At 39.3% G+C, this 27440-nt stretch overlaps 1 protein-coding gene across 11 annotated transcripts in view; it reads right to left on the bottom strand.

Moving 5' to 3' along the window:
• The window catches only part of cfap46 (cilia and flagella associated protein 46), a 150784-nt gene extending 128660 nt beyond the window's left edge, over positions 1–22124 (bottom strand). For 8 of the 11 annotated variants that reach the window (XR_013809895.1, XR_013809896.1, XM_079690985.1 and 5 more), the window contains exons 1-16: positions 21759–22124; positions 21533–21654; positions 19595–19726; positions 19227–19291; positions 18204–18368; positions 17039–17162; positions 16384–16478; positions 15536–15697; positions 15258–15357; positions 14753–14851; positions 12538–12728; positions 10544–10769; positions 10242–10359; positions 6440–6569; positions 5576–5700; positions 5297–5415 (exon numbers count right to left, since the gene is read on the bottom strand). Coding sequence is in view for 9 of the 11 variants with exons in the window: in XM_079690985.1 (XP_079547111.1) it covers positions 5297–5415; positions 5576–5700; positions 6440–6569; positions 10242–10359; positions 10544–10769; positions 12538–12728; positions 14753–14851; positions 15258–15357; positions 15536–15697; positions 16384–16478; positions 17039–17162; positions 18204–18368; positions 19227–19291; positions 19595–19726; positions 21533–21654; positions 21759–21807 (2022 nt within the window). In the remaining 2 variants the exon portion in view is untranslated. Of the gene's footprint in view, positions 1–5296; positions 5416–5575; positions 5701–6439; positions 6570–10241; positions 10360–10543; positions 10770–12537; positions 12729–14752; positions 14852–15257; positions 15358–15535; positions 15698–16383; positions 16479–17038; positions 17163–18203; positions 18369–19226; positions 19292–19594; positions 19727–21532; positions 21655–21758 lie in introns of those variants that run through there. The other 3 variants (XM_079690984.1, XM_079690983.1, XM_079690987.1) reach the window with 3 other exon arrangements.
• Between the last annotated feature and the right edge of the window lie 5316 nt (positions 22125–27440).

Here is a 27440-nt window from a genome sequence, read left to right on the forward strand (position 1 = left end):
GAATGAATCAAAGTGGGTCGTCACCGTCGATTTTCTCTAAGACGTATGCTCCAACACACAGTTGCACGGGGTGCAGAATAGTTTCCCCCCACTTTTTGCCCGGTCTTTAGTAGACATGTTCGTCGGTAAATGAGATGGATTAGATTTTTTCATCTTGGTGTTTTCTCTATCGTGTGAGCTCCACACGTTCACTCTATACAGTGTTGTTTACATTCTGTGATGCGCGAGCTGATGACGTCACGTCAAGACGAGTTAACTTTTTTTTCTTCTCAACTTTGTGTGGAAAAATGCGGGGATTATGCGGCCTTTTGATAAATATGCGGCCTTTTAAAAATCTGCGCCATTTTGCTGATTATGCGGTAAATTCTGCGATCACAGAATCGCGTTTTTCTGGAGGGTCTAGTAAGCCCACAACACGTCTTCTTCATTTACAAGTTGTGCCCATAAAAAAATCACAACAGAGAAGAAAAGTAGTCATTTATCCCAATACATGTGTCATGAGCAAAGTCAGACGGATGGAAATTGCACCTGCAGTGTAATCTTACTATAATTATCAAAACTAGAAAAAATGTGTTTGTGTCACTGAAGATCCACCAGTCATGGCATCTACTGTCATTCCCCTCTGGTTATAATCCTTTCCATGTAAACTACCCGCATTTTAGTTGCATTATGAATAGAAGAAACCAGTTGGTTCTCCAAACAACTAGTTGCTAATGAGGTGTTTACTTCCGTAAAAATGCAATGATTATACAGTATCTACACGTGTAGCCAATTCAGAGCATATCTATAACTGATTGATTGCCGGCACATGGCTCTCAACATTTTGATGGCAGTTTTAACAACGTCAGCAGTGCTGACCGAGCTAAGAGAGTTAACCTGAGGTGGAACCAGAGGGTGGGGGCCACGCTTTTGCTTCGATACAGTGGGTCTCCAAAGCTGCATTCACAGGCATTGCCATTTGTTTCAATGGAGAGAGGCTGGAAACTGTCGCCAAGTTCTGCGCTCAAAGTTCAAATTATTTCAACTTTGACCTCAATTACCGCTGACCTTTCAATCGCAACCAATCAGATAACAGCTTTATGAAGATGTGCAAGCAAGCGGTGAGCCAATTGTGTATCATTTGAATGCAGCTTAGGGCGTTATGAGTGGTAAATGCCTAGTGACACACAAAGGGACTCGTGCATTACCTTAATACAGTGGTTCTCAAACTTTTTCTGTCAGGCCCCCCCTTTGGAAAAAAAAAAAAAGTGAGGCTCAGTGGCGGCGCCATAGATTTATTTTGGGAGTACTGTGTGGTAGCTTGATGTTTCATAGAGGGTGCTTAAACATTTAGGGTTTCCCATTAATGTACTGGTCGCTAAAGTGGAATTTTCTACTGCAACAATCCCCACGCAAATACACAGTGTGACAGTTACAATGAAGGCTCGATAATCAGCTCACGGCATATAGCTGTAAGCAGGGGTCAAGTGCTATTTTTATTGGTGGTGTGTGGACCTCATATAGGGGGGTCCGGGGGCAAGCTCTTCTGGGAAGATTTCTTTTTAAATATTGAAGTTAAAAGCATCAACCTGGTGCACTTTGAGAGCAAAATGAAGAGATTTATGGATACATCTCTCAACACCCATTTGAAACAGAACTGTAAACAGATTTACTTTTTTTTTATGGATATTTTACAAATCACCCTTTTAAACGTTATTCTTGTTTTACTGTCATATAGTATTTCATACCTGTTTTTCATTTATTCTCTTATTTTTTAACTATAATGATCATATAAACATGTGCCACGGAAATAATTGTTTACATTAATCATGACCAAAACGTTTGAGACCCACTGAGATAACTTAGACTAAAGTTAACTATCTAAACACTCAGAGTCCTTTAGTTCACTGAGCCTCTCAGTCTGACAGGAGAGGGCTCTCCTCCACTTTGTTGTTGAAAAAGCTCCTTATATCCGTTAGTGTAGCTCGCTAGCACCAGAAGCTAACAACAATGATCTCCGGTACCGGTGCGCTCTCTCTCTCGTGCACAGAAAATGGCCACACACACACACACACACACACACACACACACACACACACACACACACACACACACACACACACACACACACACACACACACACACACACACACACACACACACACACACACACACACACACACACACACACACACACACACACACACACACACACACACACACACACACACACACACACACACACACACACACACACACACACACACACACACACAAACAACCCTGTATATATAGCAGCAAACCAATGACGCACATTCTTAGTATGGCTATGTAATAAAATAGTACAGAAATGTCGTCCTAAGCTGGAAATGAAGTCCCTCTGTGTTATTATCTGAGCTTCATTGTAATCTTTTTTTAATTTGCTGACCTTGCCACTTATTAAGGCAGTGATTCTCAAAGTGGGGGGCGTGCCCCCCCTGGGGGGGTCAGAGGCATGCCAGGGGGGGCGCGAGAGACCAGGAGGAAAAATGGTTATTAAAAAAAATAAAAATTGAAAAATTATTTATTCGAAGATAATATGATGCAGTAATATTACGTCTGGGTCTCTGTGTTTCATTAAAGCTTGTGTGTGTGTGTGTGTGTGTGTGTGTGTGTGTGTGTGTGTGTGTGTGTGTGTGTGTGTGTGTGTGTGTGTGTGTGTGTGTGTGTGTGTGTGTGTGTGTGTGTGTGTGTGTGTGTGTCATAACTGTCAAAGCATGAGACTGAAGTTCCCACTGTAGGTCAAAATAATGCGCTGTGACCCCGAGGTAACTGTCATTACTGAGTGAAGTCCAATAGTCTCCGTGAGTCTTTCTTAAATCTTCCTCTACTTTCGCTTTTTGGACTTCATACAAGTTGTGTATTTTCGTCGTTGGATGCGACCCGAATTATATCAATTATATCACGCCTGCAAGCTGTCGCCACCCATTTTGCGATCTTTGTTGAAGGTTTGCTGCTCGTAGAAGTGTGCAGGCGTCTCCCCCGCACAATTTCAAGTGTTTTCTGCTGCAAGCGGGCGGCAGGAGCGGGGCTGTCGGCATCAGCAGTGTGCTTGGATTGTATAGATGGTATTTTAAACTCGATGCGCTCTGAAACTAGGGGGCGGCCGAGGACAAAAATTGCATATGCGTTAATCACGTTAAAATAATTAGTGGCGTTAATTGTTTTTGTTATTAACGCGTTAACTTGACAGCCCTAAAAAATAGCTAAGTGGTTTAGGTCTAACCTGAAGTGTGTATCACCGCGGTCGGAGCTAAAGGTGATCCGGGAGAGCTTTCTAGCAGAAACTCTGTTGTATAGCATTATATATTAATTTACTATCCCATTACCTTTACTGTTATTTCTTTTGACTTCTTGCTGTCCCTGCCGTTTAAATGTGTCACTAACTGTCAACTGAGTGGATGACAGAGTTTTTACTGACTTGGCGCCGGCTTGCCTTTCATACTCGCCGTATACTTTGACGTGACAAACTCTCAAATGTCTAATAAGATTTGTGGTATTAAATTGTCGTTGTTGCGTTCCACCAAGAGGGATTTCTGCTTCGCACACGTTGCATACCGCTATTTTATTGTCTTTTTCGAACACCTTAAAATACTGCCAGACTGGTGAAGCCATTTTGGCCAGCTTGTTTTGCCGCTGAAGGATTATTTGAATTATTTGAATTATTAAAGTACCGTGTTATGACAGGAAAGTTAAATCTAGTATATTCATTTTAAAGTCACCTTATATATATTCATGTGTGTTAAATTTGAAGGGACGAAGTATATTTTCCCTCCCTAATATATTGAGGTGAAGTCTTTGTGTTCAGAGAGGGATGTGAGCAGGGGACATCCTTATTTGGGGATAGCTCCAAGACTCTGGAATGTTTCCCTCATAAAAGAAGAGGGTGCGTTACACATGCTTAGGGCAAATGTGTGTGTTTTCATTGCAGTAAATATATGTGCTACATGATTACTGTTCAACTATACCTCTGTTTTATTCTTTCATGTGTGGGTACTAAATGGCTACAAACATTGTGGAGAAATTTGCTTAAACATGTTTTATTACTCTATATGAAATGGAAGCAGCTTTTATAACAGGGACGAGAGAGCTGGGGGAGGGGACATTCTTCTTAAGATTTTCAGCATGTCAATTATCAGGGAAATCTACTTGTTTTAAATAGATGTGTGTGGTTAATTAGTTGTATTAATAATAACAGTATGTGTAATGGAAGCTGGAAATATGCAATGTGAAACCTTTTATTTGAATTAAAGATGTGAACAATAGCTCAAATGGCTGGAAAGACAACAGGACAGATGAGTGTGTTCTCTATATTAGGCCTGTGTGAAGTTTGACTATTTGAAAAGCATCTCTAATACTGCTTAAGAGCATAGGTAATGTGTTCCTCTTTATCATTGATATGAAAGTAATTTACATGTATTACGTATATTTAGCCAACTATAACAACTATATCTTAAAACATACTTTTAACTTGTGTGTGGTAACCTGAGGGGGGGGAAGATGGAAACAGGGACAAAGGGCCATAAAGGAGATGTGTGTGTGCTGGCTGCAAGATGTGAAATAAGATAAGGAAACTTGTTGTTTAGAGCAGGTTCGTACCAGACACCAAAAGGTGTCTGGTTTTCGTCAAACTGAAAGAGACTTTTTGTTTCCGGGTTTCTTCTGCTGTGTCGCACTGATTGGGTGCGACAGGCCATGTGTTGGTCTCTGCCAATAAGATGACCTCTGGGAGAAAGCACGCACACACCTCCTCCTGTGTGTTTAGTATGAAAGCCTGTGTTTTCCTTCGGTTCGATCTCTTTTTCTTCAGGCTGACCAGAGAGTAAGACAGGAGAAAGAGCAGGAAGTACTTCCTTTATATTTGTATTGTTACTTTGTATCATTAAAACAAGATTATTGTTCAACTTGCATTCTGGTGTTTCTTAATCCCTTCCTTTTTACGAATTTACCCAGCTTACCAAACGACACGCGAAGACGAGGTTGGTTTTAAACATCCTCCAAATCTCCAACACCGCGCACAGAGAAAAGTGTCATGTATTTTACGTTGTGTGATCGGCTCTCCTGATCATCTCCTGAGCATCCCTAGTTATGGCCGTACAAGTGTTTTGTGAGGTCACAGTGACCTTGACATTTGACCATTGAATTATAATCAGTAATCCATGAGTCGGAGAGTGCTAATTTAAAGAATTTCCAGCAGTAAGATATTTCTAGAAGAGCCATCTGAAAACATAATACAGTTGAAAATGCGCTGTGTATGAGTGTATTAGAAGATACACACCTCGGCACTGATGAAGTGGATATCAGCCAACAGGCGCAGCAAGTCCCTCACGCATGTTTGGCTTCTATTACAACCGTGAAGACATTCTGCACAGCTTTCTTCCTCGGAGCATCTACATTCTGGATTAAATTGACAAAATCTGTGAAGTTAAATCCCACATTGAAAGCAATTCTCTCCTTTTTTGTGCTAATGCAAACATGACTGTCTGTCAAGGATTCTAATATTGGAGGAATAACTCGATCGTTCTACCCTCAGTCTTAGGATCATTGATAATCTTACTGTCAGTCTTGGAAATCTTCCATCTCCCATCGTCGTAAAGCAAACAGAATCGACAAGCAGCTCGGCACACATCCCAAACGTCCTGTTTCCTGGCCGTCTTCACCAGTGTAGCCCACAACTTTACCCTAGAGCATAAATAAAGAACACTTAGAGACCATTTCTATGAAAGAGGCCCTAATATTCCCTTTTGAGTTTTCCCTCTCCTGTAGTGTGTTCTATAGGTTTGTGTGCATGTAAATGGTCTCAAAGGCTAAAATACCTGTGTTCCCTCCAGAGGGAGTTTCTAATATAATAACTAATACTAATATGAACCTGAAGATGAGCATCATTTGTCCTCTTTTATAAAGGTGGATGTCAGGGCAAAAGCACGGAGACACACTGCAAATAATGATTGTTTGTTTGAAGGGCCATGAAAAAATAATCGTGTCCTTTGGGGAATCAAGTAAGTCTCTGCTCCTTCCTGACCATAAAGCCTGCAATTTCTGATGTCCTGATACTCATAGACAGGGGGAATTCAAATATGCGCTATGAATAAGGAGATGAAATAAAAGGTTGTAAAAATGTCACAACAACTTAAACAGCAATAGATCAAACATCCATTAGTATATAATGTTCAGTAACAGCGAGGAGCGATATATCCAACAAGGCTTAACCTCTTAAGACCGGGCCCCCAGAGACCGGGGGGAAAAACGCGTCACTGCAGGAGACAGCGTCTGGGGGCTTCTTAATATTTAAAGGGTGATTATATTGGCTATTTTCAAACTGGATTCTTAGGAAGCCTGACAGCTCAATATGATAAGTCAAAGCTATGTGTTGTGTTTGTACAGTTATATTCACAATGAACACATGTTAAAATACACTCACCTCTCTGTGTTGTTTGTGTCATCTCCTTGTCTGGCCAGGTATCTGTCCACCTTCCTCACAGATGTTGAGTGATGCTGAGCCTTAGCACAGAGCTGAGCCACTGCTCCAGATCCAACGCAGCCCGAGGGAACTAGATGATCATTGAATACACAAGTGGATCTATATTTATACCAGTGTTTCCCACAGATCTGAAATGTACTTGTGGTGGTAGCGGGGGGGGGGGGGGGGGCTTTGTGACGTGCAACAACATTAACCTTTCTGCTGGTCGCTTGTTAGCAGACCCTTCAAGCAATAGCAGAGCAAACAGGTAAAGGGGGCGTAGAGCGAGGGACCATTGTCCACTAGTTAATTGATCGCAGATGGCGTCGTGCTCGCAGACAAAAAAAAAATGGGTCGTGAAATATACTTTGGCGGCCGTTAATATACCTGGGCGGCCCGCCCAAGTAAAGTCTATATGTGGGAAACCCTGTACACTGTTAGTAAAGATATACATTTTATCTATTTCATGGCTAGTATACATAACATAACTGGTATAGGTGCGAACATTTATTGAAAAAAACATTATGATAAAATATTTTTATATATTTATAATTCTTCTAATATTATGATAAACTCACAGCCATTTTGCGGCCCGGCAGTAACACCTCCGCGGACCGGTACTAGGGGACGCTTGAGGTTTATAGAAGAAAAACAAAAAGGTGCCTCTCCCAAAGCTTTAACCAATGCCTGCAGTAGAAGCCCCTGCATAGCTGTCAAAGGCTGAGGCCAGCTCTTTCCTGGTTCATTAGACTGCAGGATGTTCATTTGATACCGTGGACCAATACGTCTGAGATCAGAGACACTCTGAGTTCAGACTCTGCCACATGATGAACTACACACAATCGATGGGGCTTTGCTGTGAGCTACACTGGAACACATACAGCTTATAGTTAGGGCTGGCTCAGGCTTACCTTGAATCCGCCCCTAGGTATGCAGCTATGGGCTAAGACTGTCGGGTGACCTTCACGTTTCATCTCTTACCTCGTCTCATCCACCTTATTATTTTTTGAGAGCACCTGGAAGATTTTTGTCCATATGGATCCATTTTAATTGTATAAACATTCTTTATAGCTATTATACATAACATGTACAAGGATTCAAAGCTCTCCATCTCCCTTTATTTGGCAAATCGGAAAACATTTATTGTTTTTGTATTTCTGTTGCATTGTTGGAGGAGCCTGGGACATAAGATTTGAATTGCCATATCTAAACTGTAGCGACTGTGCATATGACAATAAAGCTTTTGAGTCTTTGAATCTTGAATTCATATCATCATTTAAATCCTTTGACTGGTATTGGATGATCTATTTTAATCTATACATTTGACATGTATTGCTCGTCTGTCCATCACGGGATATCCCTCCTCTGTTGCTCTACCCAAGGTTTCTTCAATTCTTCTCTCATAAATTATATCATTTATTTGGGAGTTCTTTATTGTATGCTACAAGGGTGTAGTGACAGTTGCTGTCATATGCTGTACACACTGTAAAGCCCCCTGAGACAAATGCACAATTTGTGATATTGGGCTGTAAAAAAAGAATTTGACTGATAGATTGTCATAGTGACATCCAACACAAGGTTTTAAGACCTTCTGGCCAGACTTGAAGGCCAGGGAACACATTTATATACGAGAGTGCACTTCAGGTTTTTTTTATTAAATTTGCATTCACAATCAGGCAGGTCTTGGGCGTGTGGTTTCTTTTTTATCTTATTACTGTAGATTTGTTTTATAATACAAAATGTTTTATAGATTATTAACGATGTCACTGCTTGTAATGCGTCTATTTTAATGCTTTTTTACATTACGAAATGCTTCTAGGACACTTGGAATATTTGCAGCAGGTCTCCCTTGAAAAAGAGATCAATGATCTCAATCGGATTCACCTGCATAAATAAAGGTTTGAAATGAAAATAAAATAAAATGTTAATCAATGTTTTTTTTATATTTATAATGGTTACCTTTTTTTGTGTTGCTCTTTGTATTAAGGATTCTGTATACAGTATAAGACCATGTTAGAAATAAGTCTTTAAATGTTATTTCTCTCGATGAATGGTCTGTCTCTATAGCCACACAAAGAATCAATAAATCAATCTGCATGTAATCAGCACCTGCTTTACTGAGAGCAGCCCATTACACAATCACCTGAGCACTGCCTTTTTGGAGCATTCAGGTGCAAATTATTCATTAGTCAATTATGTATCTACTGATCTGTACGCATTTTTTAAAAACATTATCGTTAACCATAATCATCAAAGAAAATTTGAAAAAAACAAGTGCAAAGACGGCAGAGAAGGAGAGATGGAAAGAGAGCTAAGTGGAACCGAGCAGCTGGTTTAGCAGGTGGAGAAAAGGTACTGTACATGTCTTGTCAAAATCTTATGTTATCTTAACATTACTAACCTAAAGCCATTTTTCACTCGACCAAATTTCCAAGCATAAGTAGCAAAAAAACACCAGTGCTCGCCAAAATGAAGCCCTGGGCAGTTACTTCATAACTGCCTCGTCATATCTTACCTAAGAATTATGAAATCCAAATGATTTGTAATTATTATAGATGTGTGATTCAACTTAAGGCCCATTTTTGATTGTTAAAAGATTGGACCACCTTCGCAAGTTAATGTAAAAAATAGACATGATGAAAAAACTGAGAAAAATATAGACTGTCAAAACGTGATTTGTCATTGACTGTAAGGTCAATTGTAAATCCATTTTTGCTCACCACATACTTTGGAGCTTTTACTGTTGCAGGGTTGTCTCCAAAATCACTCTTTCATTTGTCATAACCCGACTTTATAACAGTGACAAAACATGGACTGTCACCCTGATGATGTTTTGATTGGCATGGTGATACTGAAATATAACTTGTCATTGAAATTATGCATTTTAATTTTATTTGTGTTGTTATTTGTGGGAATGCTTGAGTACATTTATTGTAGATTAAATGTAATCTAACCTTTTGGCAGTACCCTGAGGGCATTAGAAGATGTTTGAGGCACACCATTGGGGTGGTTGTAGGGGCGATGTAGCGTCTTGTTGTTGAACATTAATTAATTTGAATCTTTTTTTTCATGCCATGTTAAATAAACTGAATTCAGGGTAATAGGACAAGGCAATACTCCTGCAATCCCTCTAGAAAAAGAGTCACGTTGTTACTGAAGTCAAACTGTATCTCCAGCACTGACAAGTCGCCTGAGGGTTTTGTCTAATCAGATCACAGAGCATTTAAGAAGGGCCTTACACAGATAATTGAAGACTCTGCTAATTCATCTATCACCAATAATCGACTATTGAAATACTTTTTGGGAGTAGTGGATGACTATTTCAATTCAGCAGTCCTAGCAATGCCCTAGAAAAGAGTGGTGCAGTGATGGCGGGTTTTTGCAGGCTGTCCTCAAAGTAAGCATTGCAAGAGCTCCCTCAACAAAATGCAAGGGGATTTTTTTCGCAGAATGAATGTTACGATGCTTAACGCTCAAACTAAATACATCATGGTCGCATCTATTGCTAAGCTAAAGGCGGCTAACCTATGCTGTGATGACGTTATGTAATCTTCTTTTACCTTGTAAGCAACCATCGTTTTAATGACACATAGAAGCTTCAGACATTCACCAGTGGGGTATTTACTGACTCATACCTTTTTTAGGGCATCGAACCAAAAAACGACACACGAGAGAAACAGTGGTGGTAAAATGCTGACTAATTTCCGGGTTTTAAAAATCATTCCAGCACCACTCTAGAAATAGAAGGAATAGAAATCTGTACTTTTGGAAGTGTTGTCAGCATCCAGCACTATCTGGAAATCATCAGGGGCCAAAAAGAGACCCACAGCGACCAGGATGGGACGAACGTCTGTCCTGTCTTGGAGCTGCATGTCCCTGGCCTGAGGAAGAGATGAGCGGATTGGATTTCAGAAGTAAATGATCTCTCATTAAACCCCACTGCATATGAGTAACATTATCAGTTTAACACCAAAAACTCATCCAAGCACGTTTTTTGCCTTGTTAAGTTCAAAGAGCATTTTCATTATGTAATGTTATCACCGCCTGACAAGGGGGGTTAAAAACCTGCTGCATAAGCATAGCGGCTTTATCCTCGGCCCGGGAGGTCGTCTGGTAGAGGGTCCCTCTGAGCTGCAGGAGGCGGACAGCTGACGACAGGCGTTGTTGTTGTGTCCCGTTATCCAGCAGCATGGCTTTCTGAAGATGAGTCAAAGAAGCCTCAAGGCGCCCGTCTTCCTCTTCAATCACCGCCAGCTCTGAGTGGACCTGACAGCGCATCTCCAGCAACATACTGCAGATATAACAAGCAGTGCACTAATATATTATAAATCAATGGAAATATGTCTGATACCAAAATTCCAAATTGGGAGATCAAATGAGGACATAATGTTGATCTTATACCAAATACCATAATGTTGGCTCTTTATTGCATTATTGTAACAAAAGGAGTAAAGGAGCCTGACAATCAATATGACTGGTTCTTACTATTTATCATTAGTGTTGCATTTCCCTTGATCCAAATGTAAAATGCATTTCCCTAAAAAACTATAAATCTGCATTACCTCCAAAAACAATTTAATATGATCAAAACTATACATTACTGCATTAAAACAAACTGAGCTATATTATAAAAGACTTATATTAAAACAGGGTCATAAAAGGGTTTCAACATTAGATTTATATAATTTATTGCAATATATTAAAACTTAAATCAAGATTGAAAAAATGATGAAAGGTTGTATTGTGATCTGCATATGTACTTTTGTATGTCCTTCATATTCTACTTTTTTATTTATTCAGTCCTAGTACATAACTAAATTCTTACCTTGAGATTTGAAATAAATGTTTTAATACATTTTGAAACTTATTTATCAAGTTTGTAGTTAATTCTCCATAAGGGAGGTCATTGATGTAATTGCATAACTAAAAGGACGGCCATTTTTGTATAAGCTAGACCCTCCAGAAAAACACGATTCTGCGAACGCAGAATTTACCGCATAATCAGCAAAATGGCGCAGATTTTTAAAAGGCCGCATATTTATCAAAAGGCCGCATAATCCCCGCATTTTTCCACACAAAGTTGAGAAAAAAAAAGTTAACTCGTCTTGACGTGAAGTAGTGATGATGATGACGCGACGTCATCAGCTCGTGCATCACAGAAGGTAAACAACACCGTAGAGTGAACGTGTGGAACTCGCACTGCAACTGTGTGCTGGAGCATAAGTCTTAGAGAAAATCGACGGTGACGACCCACTTTGATTCATTCAAACCAAAATTCATATATACAGTCTATGATTCAAACATTCGAAAATGCTTTCTGCTGCTGCGGACAAGAAAGCCAAACAACTCACGTTCACCGAGGCATCAACCTCCAAAACCCTTTCGAGGGCTACAAGAAACGAAGTGAGTAGCCTACAAGATTGAAGCTGGTCAGATAACGAACGAGTAAATGAAAACAGAATGAGGCGGAGAAGTGTGTGTGTGTGTGTGTGAGAGAGAGAGAGAGAGAGAGAGTGTGATTAAAATAGCCTAATTGCTTTTACAATAAATAAACATTGAATGTGTTTAATTGAATAGGAAAGGGGTTTAACGTTAGTGGCAGGTTGTTTGTGAGAGAGAATAAATAAGACAGCCCAATATTTAAAAAAATATCTATTATTTTTCGCAACTTTCCGCATATTTCGCAACTTCCCGCAATTTCACCGCATAAAATCACATAAAAACCCTGCATGTTTAATCGCATAATGAAGGATTTTAGCCCGCATAATGAAGGATTTTAGCCCGCATAATGAAGGATTTTAGCCCGCATAATGAAGGATTTTAGCCCGCATAATGAAGGATTTTAGCCCGCATAATGAAGGATTTTAGCCCGCATAATCAAAGATTTTTGCCCGCATAATCAAGGATTTTTGCCCACGTTTTTCTGGAGGATCTAATTAGCTTTGCTTTCTGCCTTTCAGCTTTAGCACATTTTCAGCTTTGATTTTTCAGTTATCAAGACAGACGTTGACATACACACCAAATATATCACGAGGTAATTAAAGAAAGAAAATAGTAACCTTTGCATGTCTTCCAGAACATGGGAGACCCTGAGCAGAGGGCTCTGTATGCGTTTCTTGAGGTTGTGCTGCAGGAGGGGCAGACAGCAGCTCCACTGGGTAACACACACTGCCTGCATGGCCTGCAGGTCTCCCCCCCTCACTGCAGTCTGCAGACACTGATCCAGCTTGCCTATCTCCCTCAGCCGGACCTGTGGAATAACAACTGCAGATTGAGAGTCTCTTCGGTAGATTCTATCATTTGGCAGGTACACTTGGATTGAATCAGATTGAACATGTAGTGCCAGTTCTTATGTGACAGTTTTAATGCCAAAATGAGATGATATGATGCCACTTCCCTCACGATATTCTGTTAGAGGTAAAACTCCTGAAACACTATTAGGGCAATTAAATGTAAATTAAACTCCAATGGACCTCTAACTGCCTGACTTCTAGCTGATGAAGTTCTATATGTGTTCTTAAGTCAAGGACATACAAATGAAAGAGGATTTACTGCCTTTAAAAAGGGGCCCTATTACGCTTTTGGGTCTTTCACTTTCCTGTAGTGTTCTATAGGTTGTTGTGCATGTAAATGGTCTGCAAAGGCTAAAATCCATGTTTTCCCTCCAGAGGGAGTTTCTCTCCCACATACTCCCCCCCCGGCCTGAAACACCCCCATTGGTCTCATTTGTTTTCTTTTGTAATATAGTGACATCACCATATAACACACACGCTGATATTGGCTAGCGCTCCAACAGATTGTGCATGATAGACTAAGTGGCAGGACATCTCTGTAAGTGTAGCCTTTACATGTTAACAATTTAACTGCAATATGTATTTTCTAAGTGTAATAATTATTATTTGTTGTAATATTTCATGCGTGCAATATTTAGCTTTTTATTTTGAAGTCTAAGCTCACGTCTCGTTATGCTGTTCTCGCGTGAGTTAGATAGAAGAGAACGAGACCAGAAACGGCACGTAAGATGCACGGATACTTTTACAGCTCCGTTAGTTAAGTGCTGGCCACAATAAAAGGCCACTCTGAAACGTGTAGTTTTGCTTTATTGGGGGGGTCTGGGGGGGGGGTCCGAAAACCCTAGGGTTAAACCCTAACCCTAACATGTCACCCATCTCCTTCGCATAGAGTTGATCAGGTTGTTGATTGTGTCCTGTGGAATGTTGGTCCACTCCTCTTCAATGGCTGTGCGAAGTTGCTGGATATTGGCAGGAACTGGAACACGCTGTCGTCTACGCCGATCCAGAGCATCCCAAACATGCTCAATGGGTGACATGTTAGGGTTAGGGTTTAACCTGACTGGTTTTCGGACCCCCCCAGAGCCCCCCAATAAAGCAAAACTGCACATTTCAGAGTGGCCTTTTATTGTGGCCAGCCTAAGGCACACCTGTGCAATAATCATGCTGTCTAATCAGCATCTTGATATGCCACACCTGTGAGGTGGGATGGATTATCTTGGCAAAGGAGAAGTGCTCACTATCACACATTTTTTCAGATTTGTGAACAATATTTGAGAGAAATGGTTATTTTGTGTATATAGAAAATGTTTAAAATCTTTGAGTTCATCTCATGAAAAATGGGAGCAAAAACAAAAGTGTTGCGTTTATATTTTTGTTCAGTGTAACTTGTAAGGACTGAAGAATACTTCCCTCTGTTTTCAGAGCATGCAGCCAAAGAGGTATGTCGTTGTGTTTGTATTACTTTTACGTTTATTACTTTGCTACTCATCTCACATGCTGTGCATGTTATTGTGTGTCGAACACGATACTATATTTGTCATTTATACTGTTTGTTTATGAGTTGTTTTCACGGTGGATTCGAAGAGGAATAAACCCGTTATGAGAAAGCCACTTGTGTCTGCCTGTGCTTCGAGGGAATTAGCACTCCAACAGATTGTGCATGATAGGCTAAGTGGCGGGACATCTCTAAGTGGTTGACCAATCACAACAGAGCTGGCCAGCTAACAAATCAGAGCAGACTGGGCTCTGGTTTCAGACAGAGGGTGAAAAGAGGTGCTGATTTGGTTTTTGAACATTAAAGTATGGAAACGTTTCACAGTAGAGGTAATGAACCTAGAAATAAGCATAAAAGGCCCCCTTTAAACAAAGAATGAGATTACATAAAATAGAGAAAAAAAAATTCTGTAATTGGTCGGTCTACTGCCTGAACAACATACGGGGGGAAACACATGGCTGATGATTTAGACATATGATTGAGCACCTCCACACTGGCTTTGGAATAGTCATTCATCTTGGCTTCTCTCTTCAAGAGGTTGATCTCACAGTTGACACATTCAATTAGTATGAGTTGGCCGATACTCTAAAAGAAAAACACATACATAGAATTTAAAGACTCAGCGTCCAAGCAGATCATGGACGGGGTTAGGGTTAGGGAAGAGAATGAAACATCTTACAATGTGTATTATTTTTGTCTTATACATGCAATGTTGTTTATTACACAATCATTTCACTAAATTCACAAAGTATATGAGATCAAAATGGAACATGAAAAAACTGCAAACCTTTCTATGTTATAATTCTACACTGCTAAGAGTAATTATACATGCAGCAAGCACTTTGGCCCTTGAGCATGAGCTCAGTTAATTAATCTCATCTATTGTCCAGTGTCCACTTAAGAGGGGATGTCAAATTCCAGCATACATTTGCATGTGTTTATGATATGTACAGTAACAGCCTGAGGTTTTAAGGGAATACCGGACACTCACAGCCTCTCCCGCCGACTTCAGCTCTTTCAGACAGTCAGCAGCGACTTCCTGATGCTTCACTTGTAAGGCCAGCAGAGCCAACTCCAGGAGGAAAGCAACCCTGCAAATCCCAGATAAAAAGTCATTTATACAATCCCCAACACATGTGAGCCATGTTATGCCCTTGGAATATCCCTGTGTGGTGTTAATGGTAATAAGATGTGAAAGAAGAGGACAGGATGCTATGAAGATAATGTTGTTGGGTAGGAGATTTGTTGAGGACACTTTGGGCCACAGACCTGTCTGCTGGTTGGACGGGTGTTTGGCCCTGACCGGAGATCAGTGGCGAGCGAGAATATTTGGTACAATCCATCAGGATATGAAGAATCAGCTCGAGCTCCTCCTTTGTTGGCTCATCCACATTTATTTCTTCCAACCTGCTACAAACCACAAATAAAATTCTGTCTGTGTAGATTAATATATAAACTATGCATGTATCTGTATTCCCATGTGCCCCCTAATGTACTCACACCAAACAGTGCATTAACCCTAGGCTAAATAACCTAAATGATGCTGACGAAGGCGTGGTCAGACTGAGTCATACTGCCGACGTTTACAGCCGAGCCAAAGAACCATAAGAAGATCTGACATGTTGAGTACATGCCTGCAGAAAAGAAGGGGGGGCTGGGAGTTGGTTTGTACTATGCCACACTACAAGCCATGGTACTATACCAATACTGTTCGCAAGAGCCGGATTAACCTGCCCTCTATAGGGCACCGATAGCTAAGCTGAGAGGCAGGGGATCAAGTCTGAAAAGCTAGCTGTAAGCATTAAACCCTCAGGATCAGAAAAGCATCAAAATCCCTCGGTACTGTATTTCCTACAGCTTCAAAAACACGGCATACATCAAATATATACCTTTAAGGGAGCATTCTAAAAAGGCAAACATACATACAATCAATAAAGCAGATCAAAGTCTGTTTCGTGGAGGTATTGATTAAGTACCACTTAATCTCCACCTTTACTGCAGACAGATAACGTTTGCTTTTATCATGACAGTACACAAACAGGGCTTTCTGTAAAAAAAAATCATTTCAGAGCAAAATAAATAAACATTAACTTTAGTGTATCAGAAACGTTCCTTACTTTTTAAATTCCTGTATTTTGTAAATGACTGCTAAGGTAGTGCTCTGTGTGCTTGTTTCAATGAGGTCATCAGCATGTGTCAGCCTGTGTTGTACCTAAGAAGAGAAAGATAGAAGTTACTCTTTATTTATCATGCACGTGTCGTTGAAGAGCCATACTATATATTTCAAAGCAACATTGTATTTACTTAACTGATTGCATGGAAAGTAGTCCACTGATTAGGAATGAGTGAAAACATAGGATCAATGTTTAATAAATATAAATCTGGATGATAGTGTATGGAGATGCTGCAAAGAGCCCAATTCCTTTTGGTTGTTAGTCAATATTACATTTGAACTACTTTAATAAAGTGTTACAGAGTTAGGCATTATAGTATCTCTACACAGTCCATTACATACAGGTAGTTACTTATTCAGTGATTTGTAGGAATTCAGATACATTCATATGAAATGCTCTAAAGAGGGTTCAGACAATGTTCTTGCTTTTTCCAGTTTTTTTATGTATGTTATAAAAGTTGAAAAAAAGCAGTTGTTCCTATTCTTTGAAAAAAGGACATATTCATACACAGTTTCCATTCGATATGTTACCTGCAAAAATAAATATTACCACATAATTTCTTTATAAATGTATTAAGTCACAAAGAAAGGCTGCTTACCAGTAACTTAAATATTCTTGGATAAAGATGGGGGGTATGTGCCTTGATGAATTCTTCTGTCTCTTTGGCAAAACTTGCAGCATCTTCTATTATTCCAGAGTCAACAATACATCCAATAAGATGCCTTAATAGAAACGGAGAGCAAATGAGAATGATTCTATTTCCGTGTCAAATCAAGATGGTGAGTTTTATAACAGCAGTCTCCGCAGAAATATACAGTTTATCAAGTTCCCTTTTTAAAACTGCAAACCCACTGTTCTGTACAAGCTTCTCCAAACTTAATTATATATTCCACTCTCTTCTTAAGGCTCTGGTCGACTGAACACATCGCCTATTGTTTGGTTGTGAAATTTCAATATTTGTTTGGAGTAAATTAAATTGCCTTATTTTTAATCTTAAAGTAGAATTATGTCAACGCTACTGATTTTCCAATTGTACGTAATTTTCTTAGGATCTTTCTGGCTCATAGCTGAGCCAAAGGGTTCTAGGATCTTAGCGGAATACTGTTTCCATTGCATTCCAGGCATTAGTCAAAACTCTCCGATGTTACCAGTTTAATTAAGTTATTATAGCAAATGATCTTGTTGTAGTCATGAAATGCCCATGGACGTGTCAATAACCAGGAATTAATTAATGATCCATTTTGGTTAACATAGAGGACTTGCTTTAAAAAGGTTTCTTGTATTGTTTTTCATCCTTTGGTTGGTTATTTGAAACAACATATTCCAAACAACCATGCATTGGATGGTTGCAGCGGAACAGTGACAAACCATGTACAGTATGTCGGCCATTTTATCTTTTATGGATAACACTAAACTATGAACTAGATACTGTAGGACATACTGTCACCAATCCCATGAACACCCTGGCTAGCTGAAATGACACTGTACACGATTGGTACATAATGTTCTCTGGGCAGAGAAAACGAACGTTTGAGCCTGAGGTGTCACATGATAAAACAGCTTACATTAGAGCGGATTCTCCACTGTGTTGAGGAGAATATGTCAAGAACTTAACTAGGTACCGAGAGAGCTGTGGTCACAAATGAAGAGCTGGTTAATTAGCTCTGTGCGTCACCCCTTGTGAATCCAGCAGGAAACTGGACAGAATCAGGACTGGACTTATTCATGAAAGCGAGCAAAGAGAACACGGTGGAGTCACTTACATCATGAGTTCAGCCCTCCAGCTGTGGTCCTGCTCTGCCACCTCCTCCAGACTCCGGACCACCTGCCTGAGGGAGGGGACGAGGTGGGAGCACCACCCCGGCTGCAGGAAAAGACACACCGTCTGGAAGTACAGCACTGAAGCGTTGAACACTATGAAGTAGTCTCTGTAAGAAACAAACCACATGCAAAATAAGTTGACAGAGAACACTCAATTATTTATATAATGCACATGCAAGGAATTGTATCTCTTAACACAACTAAATTCAGAGCAAGTGTCAACGTTGTATGAAGATGTTCTGTGAATCGCAAATGTGTGTGGATTAACCAACGTCCAATGAGCCTCAGGGGGGTCCTGTACGAGCCTTTCTATGTCAAATGAGGGAAATGTATGAATTTGAGGCGCAGATGTAGAGGATATTGTGACTGTTTGAGTGCTGCTAATTTATTCACCAGAGATTGTGTTGTGCATTAGTCTGGGCTGGATGTATTAGATATGTATTCCCTTTGGTTCTAATTAGGATTGCTCTTTCAGCCCTTTTTTATTGACAAGTTATGAGTTCATTACCAAAGAGATTCAGCACTGAAGCCGCTATCTCCTAAGATATCTTTCAGAGTGAGAACAAGGGAACGCAGTTTCTTATACATCTATATTTATCATCCTTTTAACTAAACTTACAGATACTGTAAGAACATTTTTGAATAAAACACTCTTATATAATCCTCTTCTGAAGCATGTTTTATTTCAACAAGGCTGTTTGCAAATTAAACCTTTATGTCCCGGAATATAGTTAACGCAGCAGACTGAACCCTTGTAACCATACCAAAATCATAGCATCATTAAAGAAAGAAAAACATCCTCTGTTGTGAATATTTATCTTTGAATGTGTTTTAACAGGTGCACCTTGGCACCACAATGGCATTTGCCAAGCAATATCAGATGATAAACTGTAAATGGCATCCATTGATCAACTTTAGTGACACTGTTAGAACAAAGCCAAGCACACTTCTGAAAGTTTACATACCTTGGTTCATGCTTTGCGATTTCAATTGCTTTAAGAAAATACAGCACAGCCTCTTCTAAGTCCTCCTAAAATAGAAAATAGTGCAAGGGGAAAGTTAGACTTTATAAAAACATAGAAAGATCAGACACAGAAAGTCTTCAACAAAGGCTACAGTTTGTTAAAACACAAAGAAAACTAACTTCGACAATACGAAGGGCAATAAGCCTCGAAGAATCAAAGAAAAAGTTATTTACGAAGCTAAAACGTCTGCTCCTTTGTTAGAGCAAATAAGTACAGTATATCTCTGACTGTGTGCATATCTCATTGGTAAAGACACACATACAGGACACAGCCCCCTCGAGGAGATGTGTCCAATTTATTGTCCTCACCAAGCTCCCAGGGGGTGGCGGAGACTTCAGCCGGACCTGGCAGAGGTAGGCTCGACACAAAAATTGATTCGCCGGCGGATTCCCTTCAAAGTACATCTTTAGACACGCTGTACTTATCTCTAAACAACCAAGCTGAAAACACAGAAAAAGAGAAGCACAAAGGCAAAACTAAATGAATATTTAAACCTTATCTGCTGTTATATTCTGTCAGCATTTTTATACTTTTGATGCATTATTAAAACAATTAGAAAAATGCTTTGGGTAGGCGCAGTGCCGGTTATTTTACCACAACATAAAATTGCTGTAATTGCAGGCTTTTGCCCTTGAGAATATCAGTTGTTTTTTGTTAAGATTTAATTCAAATAATGTAAGTGCTGTTAGGGGAGTGAATTCTATAGAGAAGTGGTATACTTAGAAGTATATCATAAGCTTGCATTAGTTTTTATACTTAAGAAACCTATATATCATTTTTCTCATAGGGGGTGATCATAAAACAACTTAAACGTAACAGTTATATACATTACAATGCCTCAGAATGTATGTCCGGAAATGGAATTCACTTAATAATAATAATAATAATAATAATGATAGATATAATGATAAGGTAGCGTTGTTCTGTTAAAAAATAAGAACTAATTCAGAATTTAAACAACCTGAGACTTCAACGCAAGCAGCATTTTCCCTTAAAAATCCTGTTGTTTGATAAAACTAAATCCCATTATAGAATATCATTATGTTTCATTATTAAAATATGTGTCCCTTGCCTTAGGACAATTTAGACTATATTAATGAATAATCATTATCATCCCCTACTGGGAGCATATAGGGAGATTTTGCAACAATAAAGAAAAGTTAACAGTGACATAATGTGTGATAAGACTTCTAGCAGAGAGGGGCCTGCAGAGGTTTTTATTTCCATGATGTTCTTTATAACAACCTAAAGATATCTGGTTAATTAACCAATAACTCCAAAGATATTCAGTTTTGGTATTAAGACAAACCGAGTGAATCCTCTCTTTATGACAAAAAATGCCAGTAATACATTCAGGAACCTCCCCAGATGATAAGCTTATTGTCAAACTGATTTAAATGAGCTCAATTGTTTGCGCAGTCAGATATGAAACTTTCATTCTTGGAGGCTGCTTCAAGCATCATGTCTTATGCGACATCTCAGCAGTTATGAACTCCGCACAACATGAAAACTTCACAGAACTTGGACGCAAGGTTACAGGCAACAAAGTGTTTTCTCATTAATCCTACAGACAGAGGATTTCAGCATCTGATTGATGGCTTGACAGTATTAGGGCCAATCCCTGTCTTCTTCAGTGAAGGTCTACACTAGGGCTGCATGAAAAAAGAAAGGATTGCGATTATTTAACCAATATTTAAAATTAAACATGATTTTAGAGGATTAGAGGACTGTATCATGTTTTAAATATATGGATTATTGAAAGGATCCAAACCAAATAAATATATATTTTGACTGTATAATACCTTTTGCAGCACCACCACAATACCTTTTACAGCAGGTAACCAAATATTGCACTTACTGCAATTTGGATATTGCACTGGACTTTTGTGCGATTGTCAGTTTAAGTTTAATGAATTATAGCAGTCATAGTCTATTAATAATTATGAATGAACTAAACAGCTTCATTTAGAATTATGTGTTGACCTACCCTTTCTGTTGCATGCCATGTAGTACATTATGTCCTTGAATACCTATTCAGTGAACTTATATGTATTTGGTAAAAAAAACTACCTCTGTTGTAATTTGAAGCTAATTGCCAAAGCCAATGGTAATACATAGGCACTTTTGGTATTACAAATTACATTTTAAAGTTTTGTAATTGAAATTAACATATACAAAAGGGAATTTATTAAGTGCAATTATACATGAACAGGCACAGTACAGTGAAATCTCTGCCTCAGTCTCACCTGTACAGCTGCTTCTGCACATACAACGTACAGCTCTGAGGCACTGCCAGGAGCTGGTCCTCTGGCTCCAGCTGCTGTCATGTCGTTTATTAAACGATAGGCTGACTGTAGAGCTCCAGAGTCTGCATAAGGTAACGTTACACGAGGATACAAAAAGTTTAGTAATACTTTCACAACTGTTTTACAACTGTACTCGCTCTGTAATTAACGTGAGTACACCACAAACCTTGTTGCTCCTTTGCCGTGTTGAGATACTGCCGAATATCTAGCTCCATGCTCGGGGAAAGTAAGCGTTAGCTAACACGTTTTAGCTAATTTAAGAGGTTGGCTGTTAGCTAGCTAACGTTAGCGTTAAACTGATGACGCCAGTTTTAACTCAGCTCGCTCCGCTACCCAATTGAAACCGTGCAGGTGTGTGAAACTAGTTTGTCAACACGAATGCAACATTGTTAAACCGTTAAAAAACACTACCTCTGTACGGTAAATGCGGTGTTAATGTAAATATGCCACTTATTATTGTCTTCAACAAACAAACCCTGTGTCGACGGAAAGCTACACAGACGCAATCCGTGTTTGTAGTTAGGGAGCGTTACTAGGCAACCGGAGACAGGTCTCTACGGTAAACGAATGGGACAAAAAGGGTGACACAACACAAAGTGTTTTCTTTACAAGTGAAGACAACACGTATTCCTTTATTAACACAAATATATATTTAGTGTGTCTCTATTTCACTTCCCTCTCCCTCTTTCTTTGTCCCCTTTCAAATTCAAAGAGGCTGCCTTTATTGTTATAATCATATCGAAACAAAGAATAATGGGAAGATCAGGTAGACCTATATTTCCAAGAAGCATAACAATATGTGTTTGTGTGTGGTAATTTAATGTGAATGTGCCAGTGTGAAAGGGAAAGAAACTGCTGCTATACTGCTAGTCTGGTAACACGATTGGCATATTGTTTATGCTGATTATGTGATCATATTCAGGGTGTTTGCTTTGAATCTTGGTCTTATATTTACCTCAGAGTTGCTGGATTTGTGCTTTTAACCCTTTGTCTTCCTTGCACAGCTGTGTTTTGTGTCTGTCACTGCATTAAAGTAATATGCCTCACTGTACTGTCTCTTTAGACCAAGATAACACTGCCATTGCGTGATGCTTTTGTTTGTGTTTTCTAGTGATATAATTTTGTTTCTGACTTCTGGTGGTTTCGGATTGATACGATGTCAGACTTGTCCTGCGGCAGAACAGGTTAAATGGGGAATTAATGTAAGGATGAGCTAAGTGAGGGGACTATTTTCTTTGCTCAGCTCTTGGCATTGCAGGGCCTTCTGATGATAAGGTTAGGGGCCCCTGTTTCAAGCACATTTTTTGCTTTCCTTTTTTAAATTCTGAGGTGGTCTGGATATGGCCGGGCCAATTCAACATGAATTGTCTGTGGTTTATGTGCAGCTGCTATATTATTTTCCAAGACTTAATTTCATTCAGAGTGTTTTGCAAAGTGGGCTGAATTCTAGTAAGAAAAAAGACCCCTCATCTAGTTTGAGTTTAATTGACATGTATTAGGCTACCTGCCAAAATTTCAAAGCAGCAGAGGAAGCTCCTCCTCAGTGCACCTAGAGCAAATGTGTTGGGATATGTCTAAATGTACTGATTCAAAGAGAATGTTCCCCCTTTGGGATTGCTTTAAATGTGAAATATATAATTATTTTCTGGAATGGATTCTCACCCCGTTACTTGACCTACTTAATGGTTGAGTTGGTGCTATTTATTTGTGCTGTGAATTTTCCCAACTGTCAGATCAATGAGACTTGTACTGTAAAGCTTGTAGATTCACATAATTTATTTTGAGACTGACCCAAAATCTCCAGAGAAAACACAAACAACTAGAGATTAACACAACTGCAAAGAGATGCCAAACAGATGCAAAGGGACCTGCTGTAATGAGACTCATATTGACTGACAAGGGGCGATACAACCTCAAAGACACCAAAAAAGTCATCATAAAATAACAAAATAACCACAAATATTATATAAAGATATATGGGATAACCAAGGACTAAACAACAACAGACAAAAACAAATGATACAATATAACCACTATTCAACGCAAATCCCTTGAGAAAAGTGTAACTTCTACAGAGACACACACTACAAAAAGAGACTAAAGTATTTTTGGCTTTGCTCCTTTGTAGGACAGGTGGTTTTGCAAGTCTTATTTACATGCTTTTATGCTTCCAATGGATGGAAATCAGCTACAATGAGATACAAAGAGACTCCTATTGGCTATGACAAGCAGCAATACAATCACAAAGACACGCAAAATGTCTACAAAGAGATTCAAAATGAACATATAAAGGCTCCATGATGACAACAACACGCAAAACCAATATACATTTTAAGTCTTTTCAGTAAAATAGTAGCTTACAGTGTTTTACTAGTAGGTATGATGTTTACTGATTAATATTACTGCTGTGTAAAGGAGTCCAAAATCCTTTATTTGCCCTGTATTTGCAATCACACATTATCAATGCAAATATAAACAAATAAGCAAGAAACAAATAAGTACACCATCCTAGAGAAAATAAGTAGCAGTATTTTAAAAACGTAGGTTTATATAAAGTACGTTTAATTTTACTGCTGTAGATATTTTTGGTTTAGCTTATTGTATTTAGTATATACTGTTGGCTATTGTAGAATAGGGTTTGCTGTAAATAAAACGTATCTACACCAATGCATCATGTTCTACAAAATCATCATAATGTATGTGTGTCATTGTAATGTGATAACTGTGTTTCTCTAAAGTGCCCACCTTTAATGAGCTCAGAAAAACCGCCCTGTTTAAAGATTTGACAGCAAGTGGGAAAAAAGGAGCACTTAATCCTTCAGTTAATGACAAACATTTTAAAGCAAAACATCTGGATACCTGTTCACTGGACAGGGATGATGTGAAAAAGTGTAACCGAAGTATCAGACTAATAAAGTGTAGTAAACAGTACAATTATTGTAGAAGAGTGTAAGTATATAGTTAAAAAACATTGGGATTCATAGGTAGAGTACAAGTACTGTATCTCAAATGTGTACCTAAGTACTTGATTAATGTACTACGTTACAATTTACCACAGACTTTTAGTGCTCATCCAAAGAGATGAAGACCAAACAAGCTTTCTTTCTTGCAAGTTAGTAGAAGAGGGTGTGGCTGACTTCGCAAAATCAGTAGTCAGACAATCTGCCCACCACAGATGATGATGAATAGGCTCTAAAAATGTTTACTGTGTTTGTCCAAGTTGTCATCCATATAACACAGTATGCCGGCTCTATGTTAATACTCCATAATACTATGTAATATAATTCCTACAATATATTAAATTGCTATAATCCTATCAAATTCTATCATTATCTGAACATATATGCATAAAGGTGTACTTTACATGAAACAGAACAAGGCTTGGGTTGGCTGTGGCTCAGGAAGGTATATGGTGGTCCTCGACTGGAGGTCAGTGGTTCAATCCATAGCCCCGCAGTCAACATGTCCATGTGTCCTTCGGAAAGATATTTAATTCCAAATTGCTCCCAATGGCATGACCAACGGTGTCTGAATGTTAGTGGTTTGGCAGCCTCTGTCTCTGTACGAATGTTTGTAAATGGGTGAATGCTGGTTTGTATAAGTAAAGTACTTTGAGGGGCCATAAAGACTGAACCATTTATTTTACCACTCAACATGTGAGGCCAAGGAAAAACCTAATTGAGAGAATTATTTTTTTTCAAATAGACGTTATGATAGTTGCAGTATTAAGTATGTTCCAGGAAAATCAACCAGGGCACTCTTACTGTTGCTGGAGTTGCCCCACGAATAGCTCATATTGACATTTCTCAGAATTTCATGTTATGCCTTAGGTTGAAAAGGTCAGTTATTTCCAAGTATAGCAAACTTTGGGTCTGAAGAAGTGACTTGTACTCTCACCCAGCAGGGGATGACACCACTGGTTGCAATAAGAATGTAGGTTCATAGAAGTCTATGAGAGAATGATCCCACTTCTCACTTGTTTTAGAACATTAGAAAACATGTTACTGCACCTTTTACAGTAAAGCAGGACAAACAACCTGGGCACTTTCACTCTATCCACACGTTTTTCACTGTAGTTGGAGCCCCCCTATAAAAGGCTCATAGTCACAAAAAAAAGTCTTGGATTACATCATTGGGGGGGGGGTGGCGAAGTCCATAGAGACTTGGCAACTGGAAGGTCACCAGTTCAAGTCCCGGAAGGGCCAAGTGCTACCGAGGTGTCCCTGAGCAAGGCACCGTTCCCTAATAGATGCTCCCCAGCTATGGGCAAAATAGCAGGGGCAAATGGGGCTCATAGCCATGGAAGGCAACCCATCTAGGAGAAGGACACTCTTTAACTGAAGTGAAGAGTGAGTTAAAATCCAATCCAATGAATAAAAGCTAAGCTCCATTTAGGACTAAACTGCATATTCTAGCTCCCTTCAGTCTCTGTCATCTCACAGGCATAAATACTGTTTTGCTAAAATGCGGCGTGGTCTCTTGTTAAATGAGAAAGGAAATAGAAATGCCATTAAGTGATAATCCATGAGCTTTATCTGTGAGTTATCTTTGGACCAGTGCACAGATGATAGCCACGGTTAGTGAGGATATAACCACTTATCACAATCTTGTCAGAAGCACAGATAAGGTGGAGAACAAAGATAAACAGTGCAACGCCAGCAGTGAAATCACATTCATCGCCACAACATTTTCCAGAGATGAATCGAAGCAAAACCCCAAATGCTGGACACTCCTGTGTTCCACAGCACGGTGATCATTGTGAACATGCATTTCAATTAGCAAGACTCTGAACAGATTTGTCACATACTGTTTGTTACAATGTGAGGTGCAGGTGAAAAAGAACTATGTGGAGAGAGGGTTTTCTTCCAAAAATAAACAGGCGTTTTATTTCTTAGCCTTCCATATTCTTTTACAGGAACACAAAACGTCATGCATGGTGCTGCGTTCACCAGCAAGGAACAAACACAAATGCCCCCCTCCCCTCTCTTCCCAACCACATTTATAGGAGACTTCCCAATCCAACCTGGCCAATCAGGTCATGGTTCTGAAAGCTGAGTGAAGGGTTAAATACAAAATTAAACACTGTTGTCTACATTTAATAAAAACCTAAAGGCTTAAGTAAATTCATAATTGCATCAACATAAATATGGTACCTTCAAAAACAACAAGGTCTGCTTAAAACGGATAATTTTTAACCTAATTGACAATCATACAATCACACATTTCCTGACCAATCACGTCCAAGACTCCGCCTACTCATACGGCACAGATAAGGAGACCATTGGAGGCGTGCTCCCCCTTTGAGCAGTGGCACAAGATGGCTTCCAGGTTTTAACAAAGAAAATGGTGATTACTTTGTGATTGTGTGTTTTAAAGACTGATACATTTATTTAGATGCATTTTATTAATTTGTCTATATAAACTGTTTTATAACTTTAACTGAAATAAAGAAAACTCTGAAGAAACATGTACTGCCTTTCTTAACAAACAAATGGTTAAGCCAAAATGTTAGTGAGGGAGTGTGTGCGCTTCCTCACTATAATAAATGAAAGCCATCCTGTGGAATAAATCTTGGCATTATCTGGCCCCCTGATGGGATGACTTTAAGCATCTCTGAAAATCCCCACATACCAGCATATCCTTAAGATCTTAAACCAGTGGGATCAAATCAATTATTGACCAACTGTCAAATTTGTATCAATAATTGAGCGTGTTGCACAGTTGAATCCTACATACACAAGAATGGCAGTAGCCAAACAGTGATTACATCAGCCCAAATGATAAACATTAGCTGTGTCCAGTGGCGGTTCTACGGGGTGGCACGGGGTGGCAGCTGCCACCTCAGAAA

This window comes from Notothenia rossii, assembly GCF_949606895.1.
Source record: "Notothenia rossii genome assembly, chromosome: 6".
NCBI classification, from domain to species: Eukaryota; Metazoa; Chordata; class Actinopteri; order Perciformes; family Nototheniidae; genus Notothenia; species Notothenia rossii.